This window comes from Chiloscyllium punctatum, chromosome 32 (genome assembly GCF_047496795.1).
Source record: "Chiloscyllium punctatum isolate Juve2018m chromosome 32, sChiPun1.3, whole genome shotgun sequence".
Lineage (NCBI taxonomy): Eukaryota > Metazoa > Chordata > Chondrichthyes > Orectolobiformes > Hemiscylliidae > Chiloscyllium > Chiloscyllium punctatum.
The window spans coordinates 29845112-29870312 of record NC_092770.1 but is presented as its reverse complement, the minus strand read 5'-3'; the positions used below and the strand labels follow the sequence as shown (position 1 = coordinate 29870312).

At 41.0% G+C, this 25201-nt stretch overlaps 1 protein-coding gene and 1 long non-coding RNA gene across 6 annotated transcripts in view; one reads left to right on the top strand and one right to left on the bottom strand.

Moving 5' to 3' along the window:
* tmem117 (transmembrane protein 117) overlaps positions 1-25201 on the top strand; it is a 434750-nt gene that overhangs the window by 160432 nt on the left and 249117 nt on the right. For all 3 annotated transcript variants that reach the window (XM_072551966.1, XM_072551967.1, XM_072551969.1), the window contains exon 3: positions 3058-3190. In XM_072551966.1, the coding sequence (XP_072408067.1) occupies positions 3058-3190 (133 nt within the window). The remainder of the gene's footprint in view (positions 1-3057; positions 3191-25201) is intronic.
* The window catches only part of LOC140458013 (uncharacterized), a 135657-nt gene that overhangs the window by 80658 nt on the left and 29798 nt on the right, over positions 1-25201 (bottom strand). For all 3 annotated transcript variants that reach the window (XR_011953433.1, XR_011953431.1, XR_011953432.1), the window contains exon 2: positions 8310-8393. This is a non-coding gene — a long non-coding RNA (uncharacterized lncRNA). The remainder of the gene's footprint in view (positions 1-8309; positions 8394-25201) is intronic.

The following is a 25201-nucleotide window of genomic DNA, read 5'->3' as shown; positions in this document are numbered from 1 at the left end:
AATTGGAGGTATAGTGGACAGCGAAGAGGGTTACCTCAGATTACAACAGGACTTTGACCAGATGGGCCAGTGGGCTGAGGAGTGGAAAATGGAGTTTAATTCAGACAAATGTGAGGCACTGTATTTTAGAAAGGCAAATCAGAGCAAGGCTTATACACTGAATGGTAAGGTCCTGGGGAGAGTTGCCAAGCAAATAGACCTTGGAGTGAAGGGTCATAGTTCCTTGAAAGAGAACTCCCAGGTCAGCAGGATAGTGAAGGTGGTGTTTGGTATGCTTGCCTTTATTGGTCATTGCATTGAGTAGAGGAGTTGGGAGGTTATGTTGCGGCTGTACAGGGCATTAGTTGGATCACTATTGGAATAATGCATGCAATTCTGATTTCCCTGCGATAAGAAGGATGTTGTGAAACTTGAAAGGATTCAGAAAATATTTGTAAGGATGTTGCCAGGTTTGGAGGGTTTGAGCTTTAGGGAGAGGCTGAACAGGCTAGGGCTGTTTTTCCTGGAGTGTCGGAGGCTGAGGGGTGACCTTATAGAAGTTTATAAAATCATGGGGGGACATGGATAGGATAAACAGATGAAGTCTTTTCCCCAGGGTGGGGCATGGCATCCAAAACTAGAGGGGCATAGGTTTAAGGTGAGAGGGGAAAGATTTTAAAAGGGACCTAAGGGGCAATGTTTTCATACGGGTGGTGTGTGTATGGAATGCACTGCCAGAGGAAGTGGAGGAGGCTGGTACTATTACAACATTTTTAAAAGGCATCTGGATGGGTGCATAAATAGGAGGGTTTTAAGAGGGATATGGGCCAAATGCTGGCAAATGGGACTAGATTTATATAAGGATATCTGGTCAGCTATTCAAATTGAACCGAAGGGCGTGTTTTCATACTGTGTAGCTATATGACTTTGACTTCATCTATACTTCCCGCTAGCTTGGGAAAGCAATCAACATAATCCCTCTTCCTACACCCCTTTGGAATTGTACCATTGCCTTTCTTCTTTTTCTTACATTATGCTTCTTTATCTTTTAAAAAAATTATTTAATGGGTTTTGGGTGTCGATGGCAATATTGTCTATCCTTAATTGTCCTTTGTACGCCATTTCGGGGGTGGTTAAGGGTCTTGCCATGTTGTGGTATTCTGACTAGGCTGGGCTGGGTAAGAAAGCAGGCTTCCTTGCATGATATAAAGATTAGTGAACCAGATGGGTGTTTATGACAATCAGTGATTTCAGACCTATATACTGGTGAGGCTAGCTGTGTGAGGATTTGATCCCCTGTTCACAAAGCATTAATAATTAAGGAAAGTGTGAGAGCATCTCAGCAGGTCTAGCAGCATCTGTAGAGGAAGAAATAGTTCACATGTCAAATCCAATTTGACTTCTCTTTAGAAGCAATGAAGAGTCATGCCATACTTAAAGTGTTAACTTAGTTTCTCTCTCCACAATGGTGCCAGACCAGAGTTTGTTCTTATTTTCGAACTCTAGGAACATCAGGAGTTTGCTTTTGCTACAGAATGTTAAACTGTGTGTATCACTAATATAAAAGCATTACCACTAGGCAATCACCAACCCTTCAGGAGGACTTCCTTCCTGAGAGCCCTTATTATCCTTCCCTTCATTTCTGCTATTTATAGTTTCAGTAATTCAAGAACCAAAGATAAAATAAGATGTTGAGACACAACCCTTTTTTTATTAAACAAATCTTCAAGGTTCTTTATCTTGAATTACCTCATGGCAACATTTATCCACCATTCTGAGAAATGTTCTAACATATTGACAGTTTTGGCATGTACGTTTTCAGTTATTACAGGATTTTGAGCTTGCTTTGTGTCCATACATCAACCAATTTCAGTCTCAATCTCTAATGCCAATATGATGTAGTTTAGATCTTGCATAGCAAAGTTAGAAACAGGTAACAGAACTTCCCATGCCACCATATAATTAAGACAATGTAATAATATGAAGCCTTGTAAGTACAATGTCTTGTGGCATTGACACTTTGAGAATGCAGTACTATTATTGCAAGATTTTAAGTCACCTTTAGCTGAAGTTTAGTAATATTCAACAGAAGACCATTTTTGCTTAAATACATTTTGCTTACAAATTAGACAAAAATTTGAGGTGGAAAAGTTGTAGGGATCTCAAGGATGCAGGTGAAAGGAATAATTGGTCAACTCTTCAGAGCTGGACCAGGCATGATAGGTGGAATGACCACCTCCCGTGCTTATCACCTCATGATTCTGAGTCTGTTGAACAGCTTAACATTATATAAGTGATGTTATAAAATTAGTCAGGTTGAGTAAAGATGTCTTTCCAAAGCTCATCTTTCTGTATATTACTCTGATTTGACCAAATTAGTATTTCCAGAAAACAACAATGTTTGTGGGTCTGCTGCACTCCAATAAAAGATGATTAAAACACAGCTTGTAGCTCTAAATGGAGGGTTTGGGTTACAGGGATAGGCTGGGGTTTTTTTCATTGGAATGTAAGAGGTTATGGAGAGACCTTTATAGATGTTTATAAAATCCCCCACCCCAGGTGTCTTTTCCCTGGGGTGGGGGATTTCAAGTCTAGAGGGTAAATTTACAAGGTGAGAGGAGAAAGATTTAAGAGTTGTTTTTTAATAAACTATGACTCATTTGTAGAATGAACTTTCAGGGAAAGTGGTGGATGCGGGTAGAGTTATAACATTTAAAAGATACTTGTAGATGAATCATAAATGTTTGGAGGGACATGGACCAAGTGCAGGCAGGTGAGATTAGTTTGGTTTGGGATGATCGTCGGCCTGGACTGATTGTACGTAAAGGATCTGTTTCCAGCTGTGACTCTGATTCTATTTAGCACTTTATGAATAAAGAAGTTCTTCCTGATGTGTCTAGATTGTTTTATCTTAATTGACATTTATTTCTCAAAATTTTCTGAACTGTTTTGTATGGCCTTATAATTTACAAGTTTAATTTAAAGAAAACCTGAAGCACATCACCGTAGCGAATGTTTAGGGAGTAAATTTCTTGCATTGAAATTAAGTAAGATTGCATTAAATTTTTCTTGCATTAGGTCAGTTACTTCGACTAAGTATGTTCCGAAAAGATCACGGCTCCTGGATGGTGATGTTTTTTTCCACTATTCTCTTCCTGTTCATCTTCTCTCACATTTACAACCTGTTCCTCTTAATCGCTGGAAACATGAGGTAAGTTTGGCAGTTTTATATCTGATTTAATTACCAATAGTGAACTGAAGTCACCTTCAATGCTGGATTAGTGCTGAGTAGAACACTACAGCAACGGTGAACTCCTTAGCTGTCTTAAACAGAAAAAAGCTTCTCTCTGCCAATTTCAGGAAACTCTGAACATTAGGGTTGGAAATAATAGCAACAAATGTGCTATGGAAATGAGGAACCCAGCTCCTCCCCATGTCTGCCAGCATTTTCTGTTATGATTTTAACGCCAACTTTGATGTTTTCAACCTGAACTTTGGTTATGCAGAAACAGGTTACAGTAGAGGATACAGTATTATCATTCCCCTCCAACATTGCCACTTCCACTTTTTAGTTCATAGACTGCATTTTCTGCCTTTTGATCAAAGTTAATCTATACTGTAAAATGTTATTTAATTAAATAATTGAGAGTTTGAATTTCCCAACTTGCTCCCAGTGATTTCTGTTTCTGTAATTCATATAAAACAACTTAAGATTGTAATGTATGCTCCCTGGCAGGGGCTGGAAGTGTTATTGAACTACTGTTCTTCCTGTTTCTAGTGATTTTTGAAACCCTCCACTGAACATAATTCTAACACAACTGAAACTCCTGATCATTGCAACAAGCAGAACTGATTAGAATTGGGGGAGGGGAAGGTGGGAAGCACAGCAAGTTTAACAACTATGTGGATATTATTTCTGAACCTATCAATTAGAAATATGACCAAGCGTTTGGTCTGTTTGGATTTACTTTTAGACTTGATTGGGGTTAAATAAAAACAATTGAAGTATGTTTGCTGTTAAATGGTTGCTTAGCTGAATGGATTACTACTTCATTGTAAAGCAGTAAACCTTACCTTTTAATCAATCAGCATCTTTAATAATCACCCCTCCACCACTGCTGCACCCTGATAGCCATAGCTACTGACTACAAGATATACAATGCAGCAATTTAGCAAAGCTCCTTCACAGGGCCTTACAAAACCATGATGTCGACCACCTATTTAATAGCAAATACAGTATGTGCATGGAAACACTTGCAATTTCAAGATCCCCTCTGAATGGTACAGCATCCCCGACTTGGAAGAATGTTGCTCTTCCATCACTATTCCCAGGATCCTGGAACAGAGACACTACTACCACAGCGAATGTGTCTACACAACCTTCCTTGAGGTGGCTCAAGAAGGCCTTCTCAAAAGCACTTTGGATCGGGCAATAAATATTGGTCTTGCTATGCCCTTATCCCAATAACAAATTGGTAACATATTAAGGGCTGTAGTAGACTACATTAAACTGCAGAAAAGTAGAAATTGGATCAAGTAATAGGGGCTAAAAAACCCATTTTCTTCTGGTTTTACTGGACCGAGCAAACTGGAATGGAATTGACCTGTACTCTATGATACTTTCTCCCCACCTCCACCCTCCTCTCATTTATCTCTTCATCCTGCAGGCACTCTGCCTCTATTCCTGATGAAAGGCTTTTGCCCGAAATGTCGATTTTCCTGCTCGGATGCTGCCTGAACTGCTGTGCTTTTCCAGCACCACTCTAATCTAGACTCTGGTTTCCAGCATCTACAGCCCTTGTTTTTACCTTCTTTTAGATCTGTCAATTTTTGCGACACTGTGACACAAAACTAATTAGTTTAGGTTATGGTGGCTCAGTCGTTAGCACTGCTGCCTCTCAGCACCAGCGTCCCAGGTTCAATTCCAGCCTCCGGCGACTATCTGTGTGGAGTTTGCACATTCTTCCCGTGTCTGTGTGGGTTTCCTCTGGGTGCTCCAGTTTCCTCCCACAGTCCAAAGATGTGCAGGTTAGGTGAAGTGCATTAGTCAGAGGGAAATGTGTCTGGGTGGGTTACTCTTCAGAGGGTCGGTGTGGACTTGTTGGGCTGCAGGGCCTGTTTCCACGCTGTAGGGAATCTGATCTCACCTAAGATTCCTGCTTGCCTGAAAAAGACCTGTCCTGGAGTTACCTGCTCTGCTTCTCATTCTGTCAATGCAACTCTCTCAAACAACAAGTTTTTTTGATCTAAGTATTCAGGACTGATGTTCCATAATAATCCTGAATTCCTGTGAGTATTTCCAGTTCTCCTACTTTAATTCCCCTCTCCTTTATCCCTAGCTCTTGCCTGAGGGAGATGGGATAAATTGAGCCCTTTGTGAGGCCAATGACCCACTTTTCCTGGGGCTGCCTGACAGGGTGCAGTGATTGTTCTCTTCACCAGTCTGTGGCAGGGAAAAACAATTATGTTGCAAATTATACTTGTAACACATTAGTATCTGCTGTTAATAAACCTGAATGTGAATTAAACACCAACATCTCTTCATAAGAGATCTAATTAGTCACACATTGTAGAATGAAACCATTGCATATTTACAGTATGCAAGTCTGTCGGCACTCTGTTGGAGGAACTCGCTGAGTCCCTCTCTCAACACTTCTCTTCCCGATAGCCCTATCATCTGTTTCTCTTCAGATAATGATCCAATTCTTTTTAGAAGTCCTTAATTAAATGTCTCTGCTGTGCTGGCAGGCACTATATTCCAGATCACGGTAACTCTGCATAAAAGATTTCTTTCTGTTAGTATTGCTTTTCTCAATGACCTTTTAAACTATTGTGACCGAGCTGTCAATTATTCTGCCAACAGGAACTGTTTTCCCCCCCCCCCCCCACCCCTCCACTTTACTCTGCCCAGATGCCTGACAACACATTTAAACACTTAACCAAATCTCTGAATTCTCATTTTCCAGTAGAACTGTTCTAGCTCCTCTCCATATTTGAGGTTTAACATCAACATTAAGCATTATTTAATACTGATTTACACAGTACAGTTTTGTTATTAAGAAAGCTGCAAAGCCACTCCATTGTGAACTATTGTTGATCTCCTGTAGTGTATGCTGAAAGCCTCGTCAAAGTGTAATCTTCAGACAAAGCTCTTAGAATTATTTGAATTTGTGATAGCTGTCTGTGGTTCAAAAATGAGGAAATGGACACTGCATATTCACACCTTTTAAACACAAGGGGTTGTTTACAATTTGGCGGAAACAAGTGAAGCTAACAGACATAAGATGGTTACTTTTTTGGGGATATTGATTTAGATAAATTGACAGCGTTTGTGGGTTCAGGGGAATGCTGCCTAGTAACTGTCTGATCCTGCTGCAGCTTTACACAGATCCTGTGAGTAAAATATAAGCAGAAGAGAGATGTCCAAAAGCTAGTTGCATCCGTACTTCTCTCTCTTCCCTTTCTCTGTGAAGTTGCCATCTCTAGTTCTCTCTTGCACAAGTAGGAGCACTGAATTCAGAGACACTGAAAGAAATAATCCTAAAAACCAAAGGAAAAAGGAGAGACTGAATCCCAATTCATCAACCAATGAACTAATGCCTGATCGTCAGTGTGCAGATAATATTATGTAATGGTGAGAGAAATGAAAGCATTTTAAGAATAACCTATCCAGATGTTTAATGTGAACTGGTAATAGAACTTTTTCTCTGAATTTTTTTTCCACCCATAGTATTTGTGAGCAATTTGAAGTAAATTTAAAGTTGCATGCTTATACAGTACCAATTCATTTTGTTTCTTTATTTTGTCATTGGTGAAGATCATCAGTTTGATTGCAATAAATAATTATCATCTTGCTAAAAATCTAATGTGTCTTTCTTCTCACCTGAATCAGACTTAAGTAAAATTAATATTTTGGTGCTTAATTACATTTTTACATTTGTAGTGATTCCAGCAAAAGTGGAATTCAACATTGACATGTCTCCCCAAAAGAATTGTGACAGTTTTGAATATAAATGTTGTAAAAGTATATTTTATGTTCATGCAAAAGTAACATATTGCTTAACTGAAAAGGGTACGCAACACGTTTTTCAAATAGCTTAAGAGGCACAGAAGGTAGAAAACATTTCTACAAAGATGAGGCTTTGAGGTTATAGATATCAGGAAAAAATGAATAATTTTAGAACTATTATTTAGAAAAGAGGTTTGAGAACGACTTATCAAAATCAAAGTTAAAAATCACACTACACCAGGTTATAGTCCAACAGGTTTATTTGGAAGCACTGGCTTTTAGAGCGCTGCTCGTTCATCAGGTGGTTGTGGAGAATATCAAAATCAAATGGTGTTTGATTAGATGATAAATATTTCTATTTGTGCAAGAGTCCATATAGAAATATAGCCTGCAAATAATCTGATAGGAAAATTTGTATAAATCTCGTTACCCTGGAATGAAGTGATATGAAGTAGTTCAGATGAATAGTAGGGATGCATTTAAATGAAAGATAAACTTGTGAATGAGGGGCTAAAGCATTAGTGCTAATAGTGTTGGATACAACATCGTAGGAGGAGGCTTGGAAGGAACTTTAACACCAGTATATATTAGATGGGCCAAATGGCTTGTTACTTTTTTTTATTCACTCATGGAACATGGATGTCACTGCACTTGGGAAGGTGGTAGTGAATGATACCTTGAACTGCTGCAGTCCATTTGGTGTAGGTACATCCATAATGTTCAGGAGAAAATTCAGGATTTTGACCTAGTGACACTGAAGGAATGGTGATATTTCCAAATCGGAACAGTGAGTGGAGGTAAACTTGTAATTGCTGCCCTTGCCCGTCTAGATGGCAATGGTTGTAGGTTTGGAAGGTGTGGTTCAAGGATCTTTGAATTTCTGCAGTGCATCTTGTACCCAGCATACACTAAGGCAACTGAGCATCGGTGGTGGATGTTTCTGGATGTGGTGTCAATCAAGCGGGCTGCTTTGTACTGGATGGTGCCAAGCTTCGAGTGTTGGAGCTGCACTCATCCAGGCAAGTGGGGAGCATTCCATCACACTCATGACTTGTGCCTTGTCGATGGTGGGCAAGCTTTGGGGAGTCAGGAGGTGAGTTATTTGAGTGTTCCTAGCTAAGTATTAATGTCCTATTGCATAAATCAGGTCTGGTTAGGAGATGTGGACCTTACTTTCTAACTTAATCTTTGCCACGTGATAAGCCTGTTTGGTCTCTTACAGGCAATTTATGGACCAGACCAATGGGGAGGTAAAGCACAATCATTATCCAGAATTTACTTTTCCATTTTCATCTTGAGGGACGCATGGGCTACATCTTACCTCTCTGACTGCTACTGAGGATGCTGGAATTCCCTCGTCGACAAACACACACAATGCTGGTGAAATTCATAGGTTAAGCTGCATCTATAGAGAGAGAAACAGAGTTAACATTTTGAATTCAGTATGACACTACTCCAGGACTAAGCTAAATTGTTAAGTAGTTTTTACAGATGGTGACAAAACCTTTTTAATTCTGGATTGCTGTAATTCTGCTCTAAAGTCAAAGTTCAACCAAAACTTTGGGAGTCAGAATGCAATAAGCATTGTTACTTGAGAGTTTTGTGCCTAGCGAGGAAAGATTCCAACAGCTTCTACTTTTGTACCTTATGATTCATCGCAGTTTGAATAATTTTCAGTTTTATCTGCAAAAATCCCTCCTGATTCTTGAACAGTTAACAAGCCTTCCTTTAAAAGAAGTTTCTCAAGCTGCTTCAACTAAAAGTGCAAAAATCAGTCAGGTGAGTTCTGAACAGTTACTGCAGCCATGTGGTCCAGAGCCACCTGGCATCAGCAATTGAGGTGAAACAGATATACCAACAACAAGCACAGGATTGTCTGCAAAAAAAGCTTTCTTAAAAAAAACACAAACATAAATGTATTTGATACTTGAGAATATCAGTCAATTCCTCAAACTGAAGACCTTCTGGCCATCTCTGAACTAGAATTGTACAATATTGAAAGGCTATTCAGTGCCTTGGGGCCTGTGTGGGCTCTTTGGAAGAGCTGCCTCATAAGACCCACCCAACCAACTCTTTCCTCTTGGCCCTAAAATGCACACACTTCAAGTAGTAATCCGATTCCCTTGTAAGTTATGATTGAATCTACTTATCTCTACCTTCTATGGAATACAGTCCCATCATCATAATTCACTGGGATTTTTGTAAAAATACAACTTTCCCCTCATGACCCCTTTGGTTCTTTTGTCAAGCTCTGGATATAGGTTCTCTCTATGTACTTAGTGAAGATAGTGATGAGAGGTGTGTGTGGTTTATATTCCAAGACCAAAGAACATTTACAGCCCATGAACAGGCCCTTCGGCCCTCCAAGCCTGAGCCGATCCAAATCTACTGTCTAAACCTGTTGGTCAATTCCTAAGCATTTGTATCCCTCTGCTCCCCACCTACTCACTCATGCATCTGTCCAGACGCATCTTAAATGAATCTACGGTTCCTGCCATTACCACCTTTGCTGGCAACGCATTCCAAACGCCCACCACCCTCTGTGTGAAGTACTAGCCATGTCCATCCCCCTTAAAATTTCCACCTCACCTTGAAAGCGTGACCTCTCGTTATTGAATCCCTCACCCTGGGAAAAAGCTTGTCTCTGTCCACCGTGTCTATACCCTTCATGATTTTGTAAACCTCAATCAGGTCCCCCCTCAATCTCCTTTTTTCTAATGAAAATAAACCTAACCTACTCAACCTCTCTTCATAGCTAGCACCTTCCATACTAGGCAACATACTTGTAAACCTTCTCTGCACCCTCTCCAAAGCGTCCATCCTTTGGGTAATGTGGCGACCAGAACTGTACACAGTATTCTAAATGCGGCCGAACCCATGTCTTGTACAATTTTAATGTGACTTGCCAGCTCTTATACTCAATATCCCATCCAATGAAGGCAAGCATACTATATGCCTCCTTGACCACTCTATCCATTTGTGCAGCAACCTTCAGGGCATAATGGACCTGAGCTCCCAGATCTCTCTGCCCATTAACTTTTCCCAAGGCTCTTCATTCATTGTATAATTTACTCTAGAATTAGACTTACCTAAATGTATCACCTCACATTTGTCTGGATTGAAATCCATCTGCCATTTTTCTGACCAACTCTCCAGTCTTTCTACATCCTCCTGTATTCTCTGACAATCCCTTAAGCTTTCTGCTACTCCACCAATCTTGTTATCTGCAATTTTGCTGATCATACCAACAGTGCCTCTTCTAGATCATTGACAAACAACAGTGGCCCCAGCACTGATTCCTGTGGAATACCACTTGTCACCTTTCTCCATTTCAAGAAACTCCCTTCAACTACTACTGTGTCCTGTTGCTCAACCAGTTCTTTATCCATCTAGCTAGAACATCCTGTACACCATGTGACTTCACTTTCTCCATTAGTCTACCATGGGGAACCTTATCAAACATCTTACTAAAGTCCATGTGTGTGACATCAACAGCCCTTCCTTCATCTATCAACTTGGTCACTTCCTTGAAGAACTCTATAAAGTTGGTAAGGCACAATCTCCCCTGCATAAAACCATGTTGCCTATCACTGATAAGCCCATTCTTTTCTAAATATGAATAGATCCTATCCCTCCGTCCCCTCTCCAGCAAATTTCCCACCACTAACGTCAGGCTCACAGGTCTGTAATTACCCAGAATATCCATACTACCTTTCTTGTACAGGGGGAGAACATGAGCAACCCTCCAGTCCTCTGACACCTCACCCATATTTAAGGATGCCACAAAGATATCTGTCAGGGCCCCAGCTATTTCCTCTTGCCTCCCTGAGCAACCTGGGATAGATCCCATCCGGTCCTGGGGATTTGTCCACCTTAACCTCTAGCCTACCCAACACATCTTCCCTACTTATGTCAATGTGATTCCAACTTTAATTAAACTTCTGTCTCTAATCTCATCATGTTCCTCACCTCCATGAACACTGATGCAAAGTAAATCATTCAGAATCTCACCCATTCTCTCAGGTTCGACACACGGCCTTCCTTCATTATCTTTTAGTGGACCAATCCTTTCTACAGTTACCTGCTTGCTTCTTATGTAATAATAAAATGCTTTGGAATTCTCCTTAATTCTGCTCACTAAAGCTATTTCATGATCACTTTTAACCCACTTGATTCCTCATTTAAAGCTTGTCCTACTCTTTCAATACTCCTCCAGGGCCTGGTCTCTTAGCTGCCCAGATCTTGTCTACGCTTCCCTTTTCCTCTTGGCTAGTCGTACAATTTCTCCTGTCATCCACTGTTCATGAATCTTGCCCTTCCTATCCTTTGCCTTCAACGGGTCATGCCTACCCTGCACTATCTTTAACCTATATTTGAAAGCCTCCCACATCTCAAATGTAGACTTCCCTTCAAGTATAATCATTTTTAGAGTTGGATTTTTAAAGATTGTGTGGCATGTGATTTTTTACAAACAAAAAATAAACCACAAGTCTTTCCAGAGCAGTGACCACTAATCTAGTATATGGCAGACAGCAGGACCTCCTGGAGTGTTAATGGAAAATTGCTCATAGTATTGTTGTTCATGATAGCTGGGGTAACCATAGATCATTGAGTCATAGAGTTGTTTTGTATGACCCATTTGTCCAATGTGACCATACTGACCAATACTCTAAATGAATCTAGTCCCCTTTGCCAGCACTTGGCCCATATCCCTCCAAACCCTTCCTATTCATATACCCATCCAGATGCCTTTTAAATGTTCTAATTGTACCAGCCTCACCACTACCTCTGGCAGCTCATTCCATACATGTACTACCCTCTGTGTGAAAACATTACCCCTCAGGTTTCTTTTATATCTTTCCCCTCTTACCATAAACCTATGTGCTTTGTTTGGATTCCTCTATCCTGTGAAAAGACCTTTAGCTATTTATCCTATCCATGTACCTAATGCTTTTCTAAACTTCTCTAAGGTCACCCAGGGATGCTCCAGAGAAAATAGCCCCAGCCTATTCGACCTCTCCCTGTCACTCAAACCCTCCAATCCTGGCAACATCCTTGTAAATCTTTTCTGAACCCTTAAGTTAACAACTTCTTTCCTATAGCAGGGAGACCAGAATTGAATGCAATATCCCAAAAGCGGCCTAACCAATGTCCTGTACAGCTGCAACATGATATCCCGACTTCAATATTTAATGCACCAACCAGTAAAGGCAAGTGTACCAAATGGTTTCTCCACTACTGTCTACCTGTGACTTCACCTTCAAGGAACTCCACCTTCAAAACCTGCACCCCAAGGTCTCTCTGTTCAGCAACACTCTCCAGGACCTTAGCATCAAGTGTATAATCCTGCCCTGATTTGCCTTTCCAAAATGCAACACCTCATGTTTATCTAAATTAAACTCCATCTGCAATTCCTAGAATGATTGGTCAATTTGGTCAAGGTCCTGATGTACCCTGTGAGAACCTTCACTGTCTACTACACCTCCAATTTTGGTGTCACCTGGAAACTTACTTTGCTGTTCCTCTTATGTTCACATCTAAATGAGTTATATAAATGATAAAGCAGTGGACCCAGCACTGCTCCCTGTGGCACACTGCTGTTCATAACCCTCCATCACCGCATCTGTCTTCTACCTTCAAGCCAATTTTGTATCCAAGTGGCTAATTTTCCCTGTAATCCATGTGATCAAACTTCGCTAACCTGTTTACCATGCAGAACTTTGTCAAATGCCTTGCTATTGTCCACCACTCTACCTTGTCACTTCTCCCAAAGAAAACTCAATCAAGTTAGGGAGGTATGATTTCTCATGAACAATGCCACGTTGACTTATCCCTAATCAAAACTTGGATTTCCAAATATATATAAATCCTGTCCTTCGGAAACCCCTCCAACAACTCACCCACCAATAACGTCAGGCTCACTGGTCTATAGTTCCCTGGCTTTTCCTTGCTACCTTTTTAAATGATGGCATCACATTAGTCAACCTCTAGTCTTCTGGCATCCCACCCATGGCTATTGATGGTGCAAGCTTCATTTAGGATAATGAAGGATTGATTTCAGCTTAAAAAGAATCAGAGTTTGAAAGTTTTAGGCAGTTTTGGAGATGTGACTGGGGTGAGAAGCAAATATAGTTTGTCCCCCCTCTTTTTCTTTATTTATTCATGGCATGTAGGTGTTGCTTTCCAAACCTTAATTTTCCAGAAGGCAAGTTAAGAGTCAAGCAAACCAGCTAAGGATGGCAGTTGCCTTTTCTAAAGGACATTAGTGAACCATTTTTTTAAGACGGCAATCAACAAAAGCTACCATCAGACTACCTTTTTTCAAAATTTTAGGTCTTTGAACTCAAACGTCACCATCTATGGTGAGATTTGAACCTGTGTGTAAGAACATTAACCTGGGGCTGTGGATTACTGGTCCTGTGACATTACCAGTATGCCACCACTTTTCCTAACTTCCCACTTCCAGTGAAACTTGCTATAAATACCTAACTACATGAGCTCGCTTAGACCAAGGTGCTCCACTTTTCTCTCTAGTGCTGATTGCAAAACCACTTTTTTAAAATCCAGAGAAATTAGTGATCAGATAGGTGTGCCATACATGGTTGATATCAGTGTGTGATGTAAAGCACGTTTTTACATTCTGGGTTTTTTTTACTGGATCTGGTTATTTCTGTATACGTTAAGAGCTTGCATTCATGTAGCATCTTTCATGACTTTAAGATGAATTGAATACTGAACAGCCATTGAAATACTTTTAATATCCTGTCTTTGCAATATGGAGAAATGCAGGAGCTTTAAGACCCACCAATAGCAACTAAATGATTTTGATTTTTAAAAAAATGTTGCTTGAAAATAAAGGCTAATCATAAATACTGGGACGACATTGTTTAATCCTTTTTTGAACAGCATTTTGGAATCTTTTATGTCCAACTGAAAGAACAACTGGACCTTCATTTTACTATCTCAAAAATGGGACTTTACTCAGCAGAGCGGTCTCAGAATTCAGCTGAAGCAGCCACTTGAACCCATAACCTTCTGATTTTTAAGATGAAAGATTTGTGGCAAATTTGTGTGGGAATCATTTGTTTTACTGGGGAATTATGGTGAAAATTGATTAAAGAAGCAATTGCAATGATGATCCTGTAATTCACCATTTGTGCATTGTATACAATATCAAACATTACCACTAGGTGGTAGTAGAACATTTAAAACAGTTTAACACTTCCTTTCCAGCTACCAGTTCTGTTCTTAACCAAGTTTTCACCAGGGCGTGGAGCTGTATTTTCCATGCACGACCGCTTTTCTTGGGAGGAAATCGAATTTTCCTTCACATTCCCAATTTTCCTTTTGGCCTTTTTTCCTGATGGGAATGTCTATTGTGCAAAATGCAAACACTGCCCCAATTTGATCAGGTTGCCTGTATTAAACAGGCAAATAGGAGATGAAAACTGGGTTTCATCCCATGCACTTTCATTTGGTTTTGGGGGAATATGGAAGTCCATTAGAAATACCAGGTTTCCAGAGGTCATGAAGAAAATGGCAAATCTGAAACATTCTGAAGGCAAGTTGTAAAGTGTCTTCACAAGTTGAAAGGGCACTGAGGTGCTGTATTGTAATGTAGAAACATTTTAAATGCACTGATTTTATTATAGGGATTTATCCTCAAACACAAGTTGATCTGTGTTGACCAACCTTGTATATTTGTTCATCTGCATTGCAATGGTTTTACAATTCAAAAGCTGTTCTGTCATATTTTCTACTGTGACTTAAATGGCTTTTGCTAATTAAAAGAGCTTTGGTCAATTTCTGTCTTATGCCGATTGATCAGCACACTCAATTGAAATTGAATTGAGCATTTTCTGTTCTTTTCCTTCCCAGAGAGTAATCTATTGTTTGAACAGCAGTGGCCATGTTTAATAGTCGGCTGAGTTTCAAGTGCAAATGTGTTTTAGCACAGCAGGTGTTCTTTATCTGAGAATGGATAATCTTACAAGAAATTTGTAGTAACATTTTTGTTCCTTTGGTGTTTTCCGGTTTGTTGAAGTAAGCTAATTTGTAAAATCTTATTCCAAGGTTTTTTTCTTGTAGTAGAATTCATTCTAAGTATCAATGACATACGAACACATGGCTTAAGAGCAGAGGTAAGCCTTTTGGCCCTGTAAGCCTGAGCTGCAACTCATTAAGATCATGGCTAATTTGACTGTGACTTCAAATCCACTTTTCTACCTCTTCCCAATGATCTTTCACCACCTCGCTTAGCAAAAATTGATCTAACTCTGCCAAAAAACATACTCCAATATATTTCCACCACCTTTTTTCAGAAATAGTCCAAGAGATTCATGCCATCTCAAAAAGAAAAGATTTTGTCTCATCTGTTTCAGATGGTTGACCCCTGATTTTTAGACAGCAATCTCTACTTCTCGATTCTCATAAGAGGAAACATTCCAGATCTACCTTCTTGATACTCCTCAGGATCATATTTCAATCAAAATATTTCTTACTTTCTGAACTCCAGTGGATAAAGCCACGTCTGTCAAATCTTTCCTCAAAAGGCAACTCTCTTACTAACAGGTATTAGTGTAGTAAATTATCTCTGAACTGCTTCCAACATATTTATGTCCTTCCAATACTCTAGTCTCACCAGAGCCCTATGTAACTGAACAAAAACCACTCTACCTTTTGTGTTCATTTTTTTGTTGCAATTCAGTATCACGTTCTGTTAGCTTTAATTACTTGCTGTTCCTGCACACTAATGTTTTATGACTCACGCATAAGGAAACACAGATCCCATTGCATCTCAATGCTCTGCAATTGCTCACCATTTAGGTAATTTTTAAAATTTTTCCTGCCAAATTGAGAAATTTTGCTCCTTCCACACAACATTCCATTAGTCCCGTTTATGTCCATTCACTTAACCAATTTGTGTCGTAACATGCTCCTTTTTTTCACAACTTACTTTCCTGTCCATAATCATTGGCACATTTAACAATCAAAATAAAATTTCATCCAATCCATCATATAAGTTGTAAACAGATGAGGTCCCAGCACCAATCCCAGTGGGACCCGACTCACTACGTCCTGCCAACCTGCAAAAGACTCATTTTTATGCCTACTCTTTGCTTGTTAGGCAGCCAATCTTTTATCCATGGCAAACGTTACTTCCTCCAGCATGAGCTTTTACTTTCTATTATAACCTTCTAATGCGGCACTTTATCACATATGTCCTGAAAAATTAAGTAAAGTACATTAACCAGTTTCCCTTTTATCCACTGCTTGTGTTACCTCTTCGGAGAACTCCAATACATTGGTCAGACATGACTTCTCTTTCATGTTGACTCTGCTTCACTACCTTTAAACGTATCTAGGTGCCCTACTATAATTTCTTTAATAGTAGCTTCTAACATTTCTCTGAGAGTTTTTGCTAAATTTGACATGTAAAGCTAAGTGCACTGTGGTTTCCTGCTTCCTATGTCCCTTTTTTTTTTGAATAAAGGAGTTATGTTGTCATCTTTGATTCAGGGCAAGTCCCATTAGATTAAATGAGTGATTTTAATTTTCCAAAAATGTGTCAACTATCACACTAGCTACTTTTTCTTTCAAAGACCTCGAGATGAACCCATCGGGACTTGAGCATTTGTCAGCCCACAGCTCTAACCATTTATTCAGTAATGATCTCTGGTGTTCTTGATTTTTCTGAGTTCCTCCCTCTCTTAATTTCCTGACTTGTCATCTAGTTTCTGACAATTTAACGCTTTATCTTTCATATTGATACTATGTTTAACATCCCTAGTTATTCACAAAGGGGAGACCATCTCTTGGAAGTATTATTTTACTTGCTAGAATGTATCTATTCAGGGATATCCCCTTGGCTATCTGCAACTGTATCTCTACTGACCTATCCTTTCACTCAGTTGACTTTTCTCCACCACTGCTTTCATGCCCCTGAAATCGCCTTTATTTAAATTTTTCAAAATATTCTCAGATTCACAGTTGCCTCCAGAATGAACGAAAATTTCATTCAAAATGGGTGCTGCAACTAGGTACCTTCACAGAGCTCAGTCACTAATCCTGTCTCATTTCAAAATAGTCTGCTCTCTGGTCGATTCCAGAACATGGTCCTTTAAGAAACTATCCTGAAGGCTTTTAGTAGATTGCGAGAGGCTTACTTCTTTTCCAGGGAATGTGAAATATTTTCCAATATTCTGATATTAAAAGGACTCTAAAGGCATTGCATATTGGGTGACTGGTTATGGAAAGTAAGTGAAGCACGGATTAGGTGGCATGGTTAATCTGAGGGGCCAGGATGAATACATGGTGACAGAAGTAACATGAGCATTCTGCGTTGTTATTGGCAGTCAATGTTTGGTAGGGAGTAAGGTGCTGAACTTTAGAGGGCCTTTAAACATTGCCAGCTGGAAGGTTTTATAGATTGTTACCCATCTATTGAATTGAGCAGCAAATTACTTTTCAGAGATTCACTGTGTGGTTTTATGCCAAAGCTATAATTTAGCATAACCACTTCTTTTCCCTTCTGGATCCTTTTGCCTGTCCAGAAGCCAGCTCCCTTATCCCTAATTTTAAAAAATCACCACTAATTAAACAAAATGTCAAATTAAAAACACAGCCCATCAGGGGCAGTGTAACAATAAAGGAGAGGAAGCCAGGGAGATACTAAATTAAAATGGTATTAGTAGGAAATCACCATCTCTCTCAAAGCTTTGAGGCTACCGATGGGTACTGCCTGCACCCTCTCCAAGATGTGGATGTAGCTGCAGGAAGGTGACAGGCAGCAGAAAATTACATTGGCTCCACAACCCACTGCTGGATCGGAGAGTGACTACTTTATCAAATTGAAGAGCAAGCCGATCCAGAGTCCCTCCAATCTGTCTGGCTTCCCTCTACACCAAGTAAAGAACTAAGTGCACTTGTTAAAATATTTTGAAAAACGCACCACCAATTCACCCAATTTACAGAGTAAAACAAAGCACAATGTACTGTCCTCCAAACCTTGAATAATATTTGCCTCTCCCAGTGGAGATTAATTCTTTCCCTCAGAATTTCATCCAAAAGTTTCTCAACCACTGATAAGGATCACTGGCCTATAGTTCCCTGATTTATCCTCGCTACTCGCCATGAATAATGGTATCACAGTAACTGACCTCCAGTCTTTTGACACCTCCTATCCAGAGAGGATTTGAAAATTATTTCCCAGGATCCTATAATCTTCTCCCCTCTCACTTTAAGTAGCAACATGGGATACACCTAAGCTGGGCCTGGGGATTTATCTCATTCTGAGTGACCTAAAACTGCTAATACCTCCTCCCTCGCAATCATAATTTGTTTAAGCATATCACAGTTCCTTTGACCCATTTTTGTACCTATGTCTACAATATCTCTATCTCTAGTAAATACAGAGTACTTATTTAAAAGCTCACCTCCTGGCTTTACACAGTTTCCCATTTTGGTCCCTAATGAGCCCTACTCTTTTCCTGGTTATCCTCTTACCCTTAATTAACTAATAAAAGTCCTCTGGATTTTACTTTATTTTAACTGCCAGTGCTCTCTCATGCTCCTTTGCTTTCCTAATTTGTATTTTAAGTAACACTGTGCACTTTCTGTACTCTCCTCTACATTCTGGTGTTTTGAGCCTTCTGCACCTTTGCTCTTACTGCTTCCTTATCCAAGCCTGTACATTCCTCGACCTTGAGGATTCTCTGGCCTTGTTGGTCCCATCCTTTATCTCTAAAGTAAGATGTTGGCCCTGCACTTTCACTATTACCCTTGTGAATATTTTCCACAGGTCTGACATAGACTTTTCTGTAGGTAGCACCTCCCAATCCAATTTGTTTGGATCCCACTTTGAATTGTAGAAGCCCAACTTTAATAAGTCAATCTTTATTTATGGTCTATCTTTATCCTTATCCATAAGTATCTTAAATGTAACTGAGTTATGATCATTATCACTGGAATGCTTTCCCATTGACACTTCTGCCACTTTCCTGGCTTCATTCCTAAACTTTCCTGTGCTGTTCCTGCCCCCACTCCCTATTTTGTAGAACTTACTATGAATGCAATAGTCATTTGTTATCACTTTTTTTTTGTAAAATACAAGTGACAAGTGTTGAAGGCACCATACTGCAACACTACATTAATAACAGAAGGTATAGATACAAAAACTAAAAAAAAATTAAGACAAAGTTCATCTTTGTTCAAATCCCAGCTCCTGGGTTTGGGGAAAAGTCAGTACCGATGCAAGACTGCCAGGCTGGACTGCTGGAATACTGGACTGCAAAACTCTGCAGAAGCTGCCCCAAGGAACAGTTTTGTTGCTGATCCCGGTGAGGAAGACATCGCAAAAGCTGGTCAAAGGATTCCCAAGTCACTGTTCCAAAACCAGCTCCAAGTGTTCACCTCTCTGCCAGCTGCTTCCTCGATGCAGATTACAGGGTCCTGCTCTGGGCTCATCAGCCGCCACCAATTCCAGTTCTATTTTGCATTTTCAGACAGAGCTCTGAGTAATGATGACTGAGAAAGTTGTTAATTAAGTGACAGGAAGAGTGGAAAATGACTAATTGGAACCAATTAATAGCTTCTCTTTATTTTAGTGCATGTCTTGAGAATAATGATACAGGAAGAGGAGCAGAATAATCTAAGCACAGGATGAGGGAACAATTTGAATCATGTATGATGTTCTTGAAAGCAGTATTATTTACTAGGCACCTACATTCAACAATTTCTGAAATTCTAAAAGCAAAGGCATTGCTTAAAAGTAGAGGAAAATTATCCTGTTGTTCAGAACGAAAGATATTTTTAAAAGATCATAAGATCATAAAAGACATTTGTTTTATGAACTGAATTGGGAAAATGATTATTTTACAACAAAGGATTGAGAAAGGAATTGCTGTACTTTTTTAAAAAAAGCAAGTTTCTGAAAGTCATGCTTACACATTGCTTTGGAAGGTGAGGGGTGGGGAGATGTGGATAGACTGAGGTGTGTACACAGCGAGTTTCAACCCAGGAACGAGTCGCTGATTGGTTTATGCAATTGCAATCAGCTGTGGATGCCAAATGTTGTCTGCCTGATAACAACTCAAACTCTTGGGTAACTCGGTAGCTTGTGGATGTGAGTGATGCAGTGAGAAGCACTTGGGCCTCTGGAAGGAGAAGTAGTGAGTGTCTGTCTTCAGTAAAATAACTGCAGCTAAAGAGAGGCAGTGTCTTTTCCCTACAAACTGCTGTAAGCTGTTGATTTTAACCAATAAGTCAGAAACTTGATAGTTTGTGATTCAGTTACTCTGTACTCCCTGTGGTGGGGAAAAATTTGAAGGAAAAGCTTGGAGAATACAAGTATACGAAAGGAATCCCTCCATTGAATCCTGAGAACTGGTGCTGTTGAACGGTTTGTCCAGTGTTCTTCTTACCCTCCATCCATTAATGTCATTGCGTGTGCGCGCACGTGTGTGGGGGCGGGGGGGCGCGGCGGGGGGTGAAGGCATGGGTTGGGTGCAGATAGTTTTAGAAGGCGGTTAGTTTTTACTAATGAAATTGTATGTCACCCATTCTTGGTGGTTTATCTGTAGTAAGAAACTATTTCAAACAAATAGAAGCTCTTGAGAAACTTGGTCCATCTTTTCTGTTAATCTGAGTCTATCAAACAGATAAATTTGTGACTTTGTGTGCTTTTGATTTTAAAAAAAAACCCTTTTGAGATGACTGCAAGAATAGCAAGGCTTGATTTCCAGCATACTCACTTAAGATGTAGCAACTAATGTTGTCCTGTAGGCATCATTCAATTTTATAAGGTTCTGGCAATAAGGATGAAGATGTCACCTTGGACTTTGCTTTCCAGGATCCCACAGAACCCAAGTCTATCCCTTTGACGTTGTTGTGAAACTTGGTCAATAAGTATGAAAGGGTCAATCAAAGCAGGGTGAAATATGTTGGGACTCCTTACTTGTTGGACCACTTCAGTTAGCTGTTAGGAACCGTTAGAGATACTCAGCAGCCTTGGTTTTGGGAAACAGGTTCTCAAAGGAGGCACAAGATGTGCTATCTGGAAAATCTCAACAGCTTCTCTAGCAAATGAAAGTTGCAGCAGAAATGAAAGCACCAGAGTTAATGTTTCTCCATTGTAAAGCAATCTTCTAATCCTTTTGGCAACCAGAAAATGCTGGCACAAGTGGGATCATGAAGTCTGGAATCTTCTAGTCATAGCCCAGAAGCATCAGTTTCAAGACAGTCATCTAGTACATGGATGAGTCAGACATACCTTCTGTAACTGTGACTGAGCAGTCCACTTTAGGATTGTTTCTCCTCACTCATTATTAAAGAAAGGACTCAAAAAGGTCCAGTGGTCTGCAGCATCTTACCTTTCCTGACGTAACTGGATAACCACATTCGGAAGGAGATGGAAGCAGTGTCCATGAGAAAGATCCCAGCATTTTGAAACTTAATGGTGTTAACATGAAGAGGAAAAGTGAGCACAACAAAATGAACCAGCCATGACTCAGTCTAGGAATACACAGCCAGACCTGCCGCATGGTGTATAGGATAGCTTTTGCCATGAGGTTTGTCAATTTTGAAGCTGCTTAATCAGCCCCCTTCAGACTCCTGGAAAACAGTCATCCTTGCTTGTGAGGGATAGCCGATAATAAAATATCTCATAGGACTCTTATGAAGGAAAGCAGCAGAGTTCTCCCTTGTGTCCTGGCAAATACTTATTCCCCAACTAATGACAATACAGAAAGCAGATTACCCAGATGTTATTACAGTGGTGTTTGTGTGACTTGATGAGCGTAATGTATCTTAAATTAAACACACTCTACACAACAGAACAAAATTGTTGGTTATAAAGCTGTTTTAGATGCCCTGAGGTTGCAGAAAATGCAAGTCTTTTTAAATAAATATTTCAACAAACATAGTTACTGTTACACAGGCAAATGTAATTGCCAATTTCTGAATTTGAAGATGGTTTATGGAGTCTGTTGTTGACAGAAGTGTCGGCATTAAATTGGCTTATTCTTTTCCCTGGTATTTTTGGCATTTCAGAAAATTCATGCATTCAGTTCTTTAACTGTCCTGTAATTCTTTTTCCAATTAGCACTGCAGCCTCACAGCTCCAGGGACCCGGGTTCGATTCCAGCCTCTGGCGACTATCTGTGTGGAGTTTGCACGTTCTCCCCGTATCTGTGTGGGTTTCCTCCCACAGTCCGAAGATGTGCAGTTTAGGTGAATTGGCCATGCTAAATTGCTCATAGTTTTAGGTGCATTAGTGAGAGGGAAATGGGTCTGGGTGGGTTACTCTTTGGGGGGGTCGGTGTGGACTTGTTTGGCCGAAGGGCCTGTTTTGACACTGTAGGGAATCTAATCTAATCTAGTCTAATCTTGTTTTGTTTTTAGCTGGAGAATGGCTGCTGTGTTGTTTTTAAGCTTGAGGAACCTGATTGGGCTTAATGTTAAACTCCTGCCAGCAAGACATTACACATTTGGCTGGAAGGCTGATTGGTGATGTAGAGCAATGCCAACAGAGTGCAGGTTCAGTTCCTGTACCAGCTAAGGTTACCATGAAGGTACCCCACTTTTCAGTGTGTGCTGACTCTCAGGTTAAACCACCACCAGTCATCTGTCTCTGAGAGAGCAGTGCTATGCTCCTGTGGGACTGTGGTGACTTTTACCTGTTTGGAGTATTATACACAGTTTTGCCATCCTTCGAGAGAACATTGATACTTTAGAGATGATCCTTAAAGAAGGTTTGTTTGATTTCGTCCTAGTTTTTCAGACTTGCAATACCACTGCCAATGTTCTGATCCAGTTCTTGTTGCCTATGCACTTTTCCACCTCTTAGAAAGCTCTCCTCTTTTTGCCAATTCTTTAGGCCCCACAGCTAGAATCTGCTGTTTTTAATCTTTGTCTTTCTACATCTTCATCTACCTTCAAAGTTTCATTAACACTATTTCCATTATGTTTTCACGCACATGCCCTAACTCAGCATGTCCTATTTTTGATTGGTGCTGGAAAAGCACAGCAGGTCAGGCAGCATCTGAGGAGCAGGAAAATCGATGTTTCGGGCAAAAGCCCTTCATCAGGAGTGAAGGGCAGGGAGCCTTCGGGGTGGAGAGATAAATGGGAGGGGGGTGGGGCTGTGGAGAAGGTAGCCAAGAGCACAGTAGATGGATGGAGGTGGGGATGAAGGTGATAGGTCAGAGAGGAGGATGGAGCAGGTAGGTGGGAAGGAAGATTGACAGGTAGGACAGGTCATTAGGATGGTGCTGAGCTGGAAAGTTGGAACTGGGGTAAGGTGGGGGAAGGGGAAATGAGGAAACTGGTGAGGTCCACATTGATGCCCTGGGGTTGAAGTGTTCCAAGGTGGAAATGAAGCGTTCTTCCTCCAGGCATTGGGTGGTGAGGGAGTGGCAGTGGAGGAGGCCCAGGACCTTGTATGTCCTGGCAGAGTGGGAGGGGGAGTTGAAGTGTTGGACCACAGGGCGGTGTGGTTGATTGGTGCGGGTGTCCCGGAGATGTTCCCTAAAGCGCTCCCCTAGGAGGCGTCCAGTCTCCCCAATGTAAAGGAGACCGCATCGGGAGCAACGGATACAATAAATGATATTGGTGGATGTGCAGGTGAAACTTTGGATGTGGATGGCTCCTTTGGAGCCTAGGATGGAGGTGAGGGAGGAGGTATGGGCGCAGGATTTGCAATTCTTGCGGTGATGGGGGAAGGTGCAAGGATGGGATGGTGGGTTGTTGAGGGGGGCATGGAGCTGACCAGGTAGTCACGGAGGGAATGGTCTTTGTGGAAAGTGGAAAGGGTTGGGATGGGAAATATATCCCTGGCGGTGGGGTCCGTTTGGAGGTGGCGGAAATGTTGGCGGATGATGCGGTTTATACAGAGGTTGGTGGGGTGGAAGGTGGGGACCAGGGGATTCTGTCCTTGTTTTGGTTGGAGGGGTGGGGTTTGAGGGGGGAGGTGCAGGATGTGGATGAGATGCGTTGGAGGGCATTTTGATCTAAGTGGGAAGGGAAATTGTGGCCTTTAAAGAAGGAGGCCATCTGGTGTGTTATGTGGTAGAACTGGTCCTCATGGGAGCAGATACATTGGAGGCAGAGGAATTAGGAATACAAATGGTATTTTTGCAGGAAGTAGGGTGGGAAGAGGTGCAATCCAGGTAGGTGTGGGAGTCTGTGGGTTCGTTTTTAAAAAAAAGTTAGTGTCAAGTCGGTCATCATTGGAGATGGAGAGGTCCAGGAAGGGGAGGGAAGTGTCAGAGATGGTCGGGGTGGAATGTGCTGGTGAAGTTGATGAACTGCTCAACCTCCTCACGGGAGCACGAGGTGGCACTGATGCAGTCATCAATGTAGCGGAGGAAAAGGTGGGGAGTGGTGCTGGTGTAACTACAGAAGATGAACTGTTCTACATAGCCGACAAAGAGACAGGCATAGCTGGGGTCCATGTGGGTGCCCATAGCAACCCCTTTCGTCTGGAGGAGGTGGGAGGATTTGAAGGAGAAATTGTTACTGGTGAGGACAAGTTCAGCCAAATGAATTAGAGTGTCAGTGGAAGGGTACTGTTGGGCACGTCGGGAGAGGAAGAAACTGAGGGCTTGGAGGCCCTGGTCATGGCAGATGGAGGTGTAGAGGGATTGGATGTCCATGGTGAAGATGAGGCATTGGGGGCTGGGGAAAAAGAAGTCTTGGAGGAGGTGGAGGGCGTGGGTGGTGTCTTGAACGTATGTGAGGAGTTCCTGGACTGGGGGGAAAAGGACATTATTGAGGTAGGTGGAGATGAGTTCGGTGGGACTGGAGCAGGCTGAGACAATGGGTCAGCTGGGATGGTCAGGCTTGTGGATCTTGGGAAGGAGGTAGAATCGGGGTTCCCGGACTACAAGGTTGGAAGCTATGGGTGGGAGATCTCCTGAGGTGATGGGGTTGTCAATTTTATTTATTTCAAAGCACCAATATTAGGAAGAGGAAAGCTACTATCTTGGTTCACCTGGATTTGAGCCTCTGTATCTGAGCTGTGCCTTGAATTGACTAGAAATTGTTTGCTGCTCCACCAGAATATTAATTTTACTGTTGGATTGCTTGTTTGATATCCAATTGTAAAATACTTCTGATGAACGGTGTGTTACATCATTGGCCAAATTGTGTTTATTAGCAATATTGTCATGTTTGACTTGCAGTGGTAAATCTGTCCTAAAAATGAAAACGGCTGTG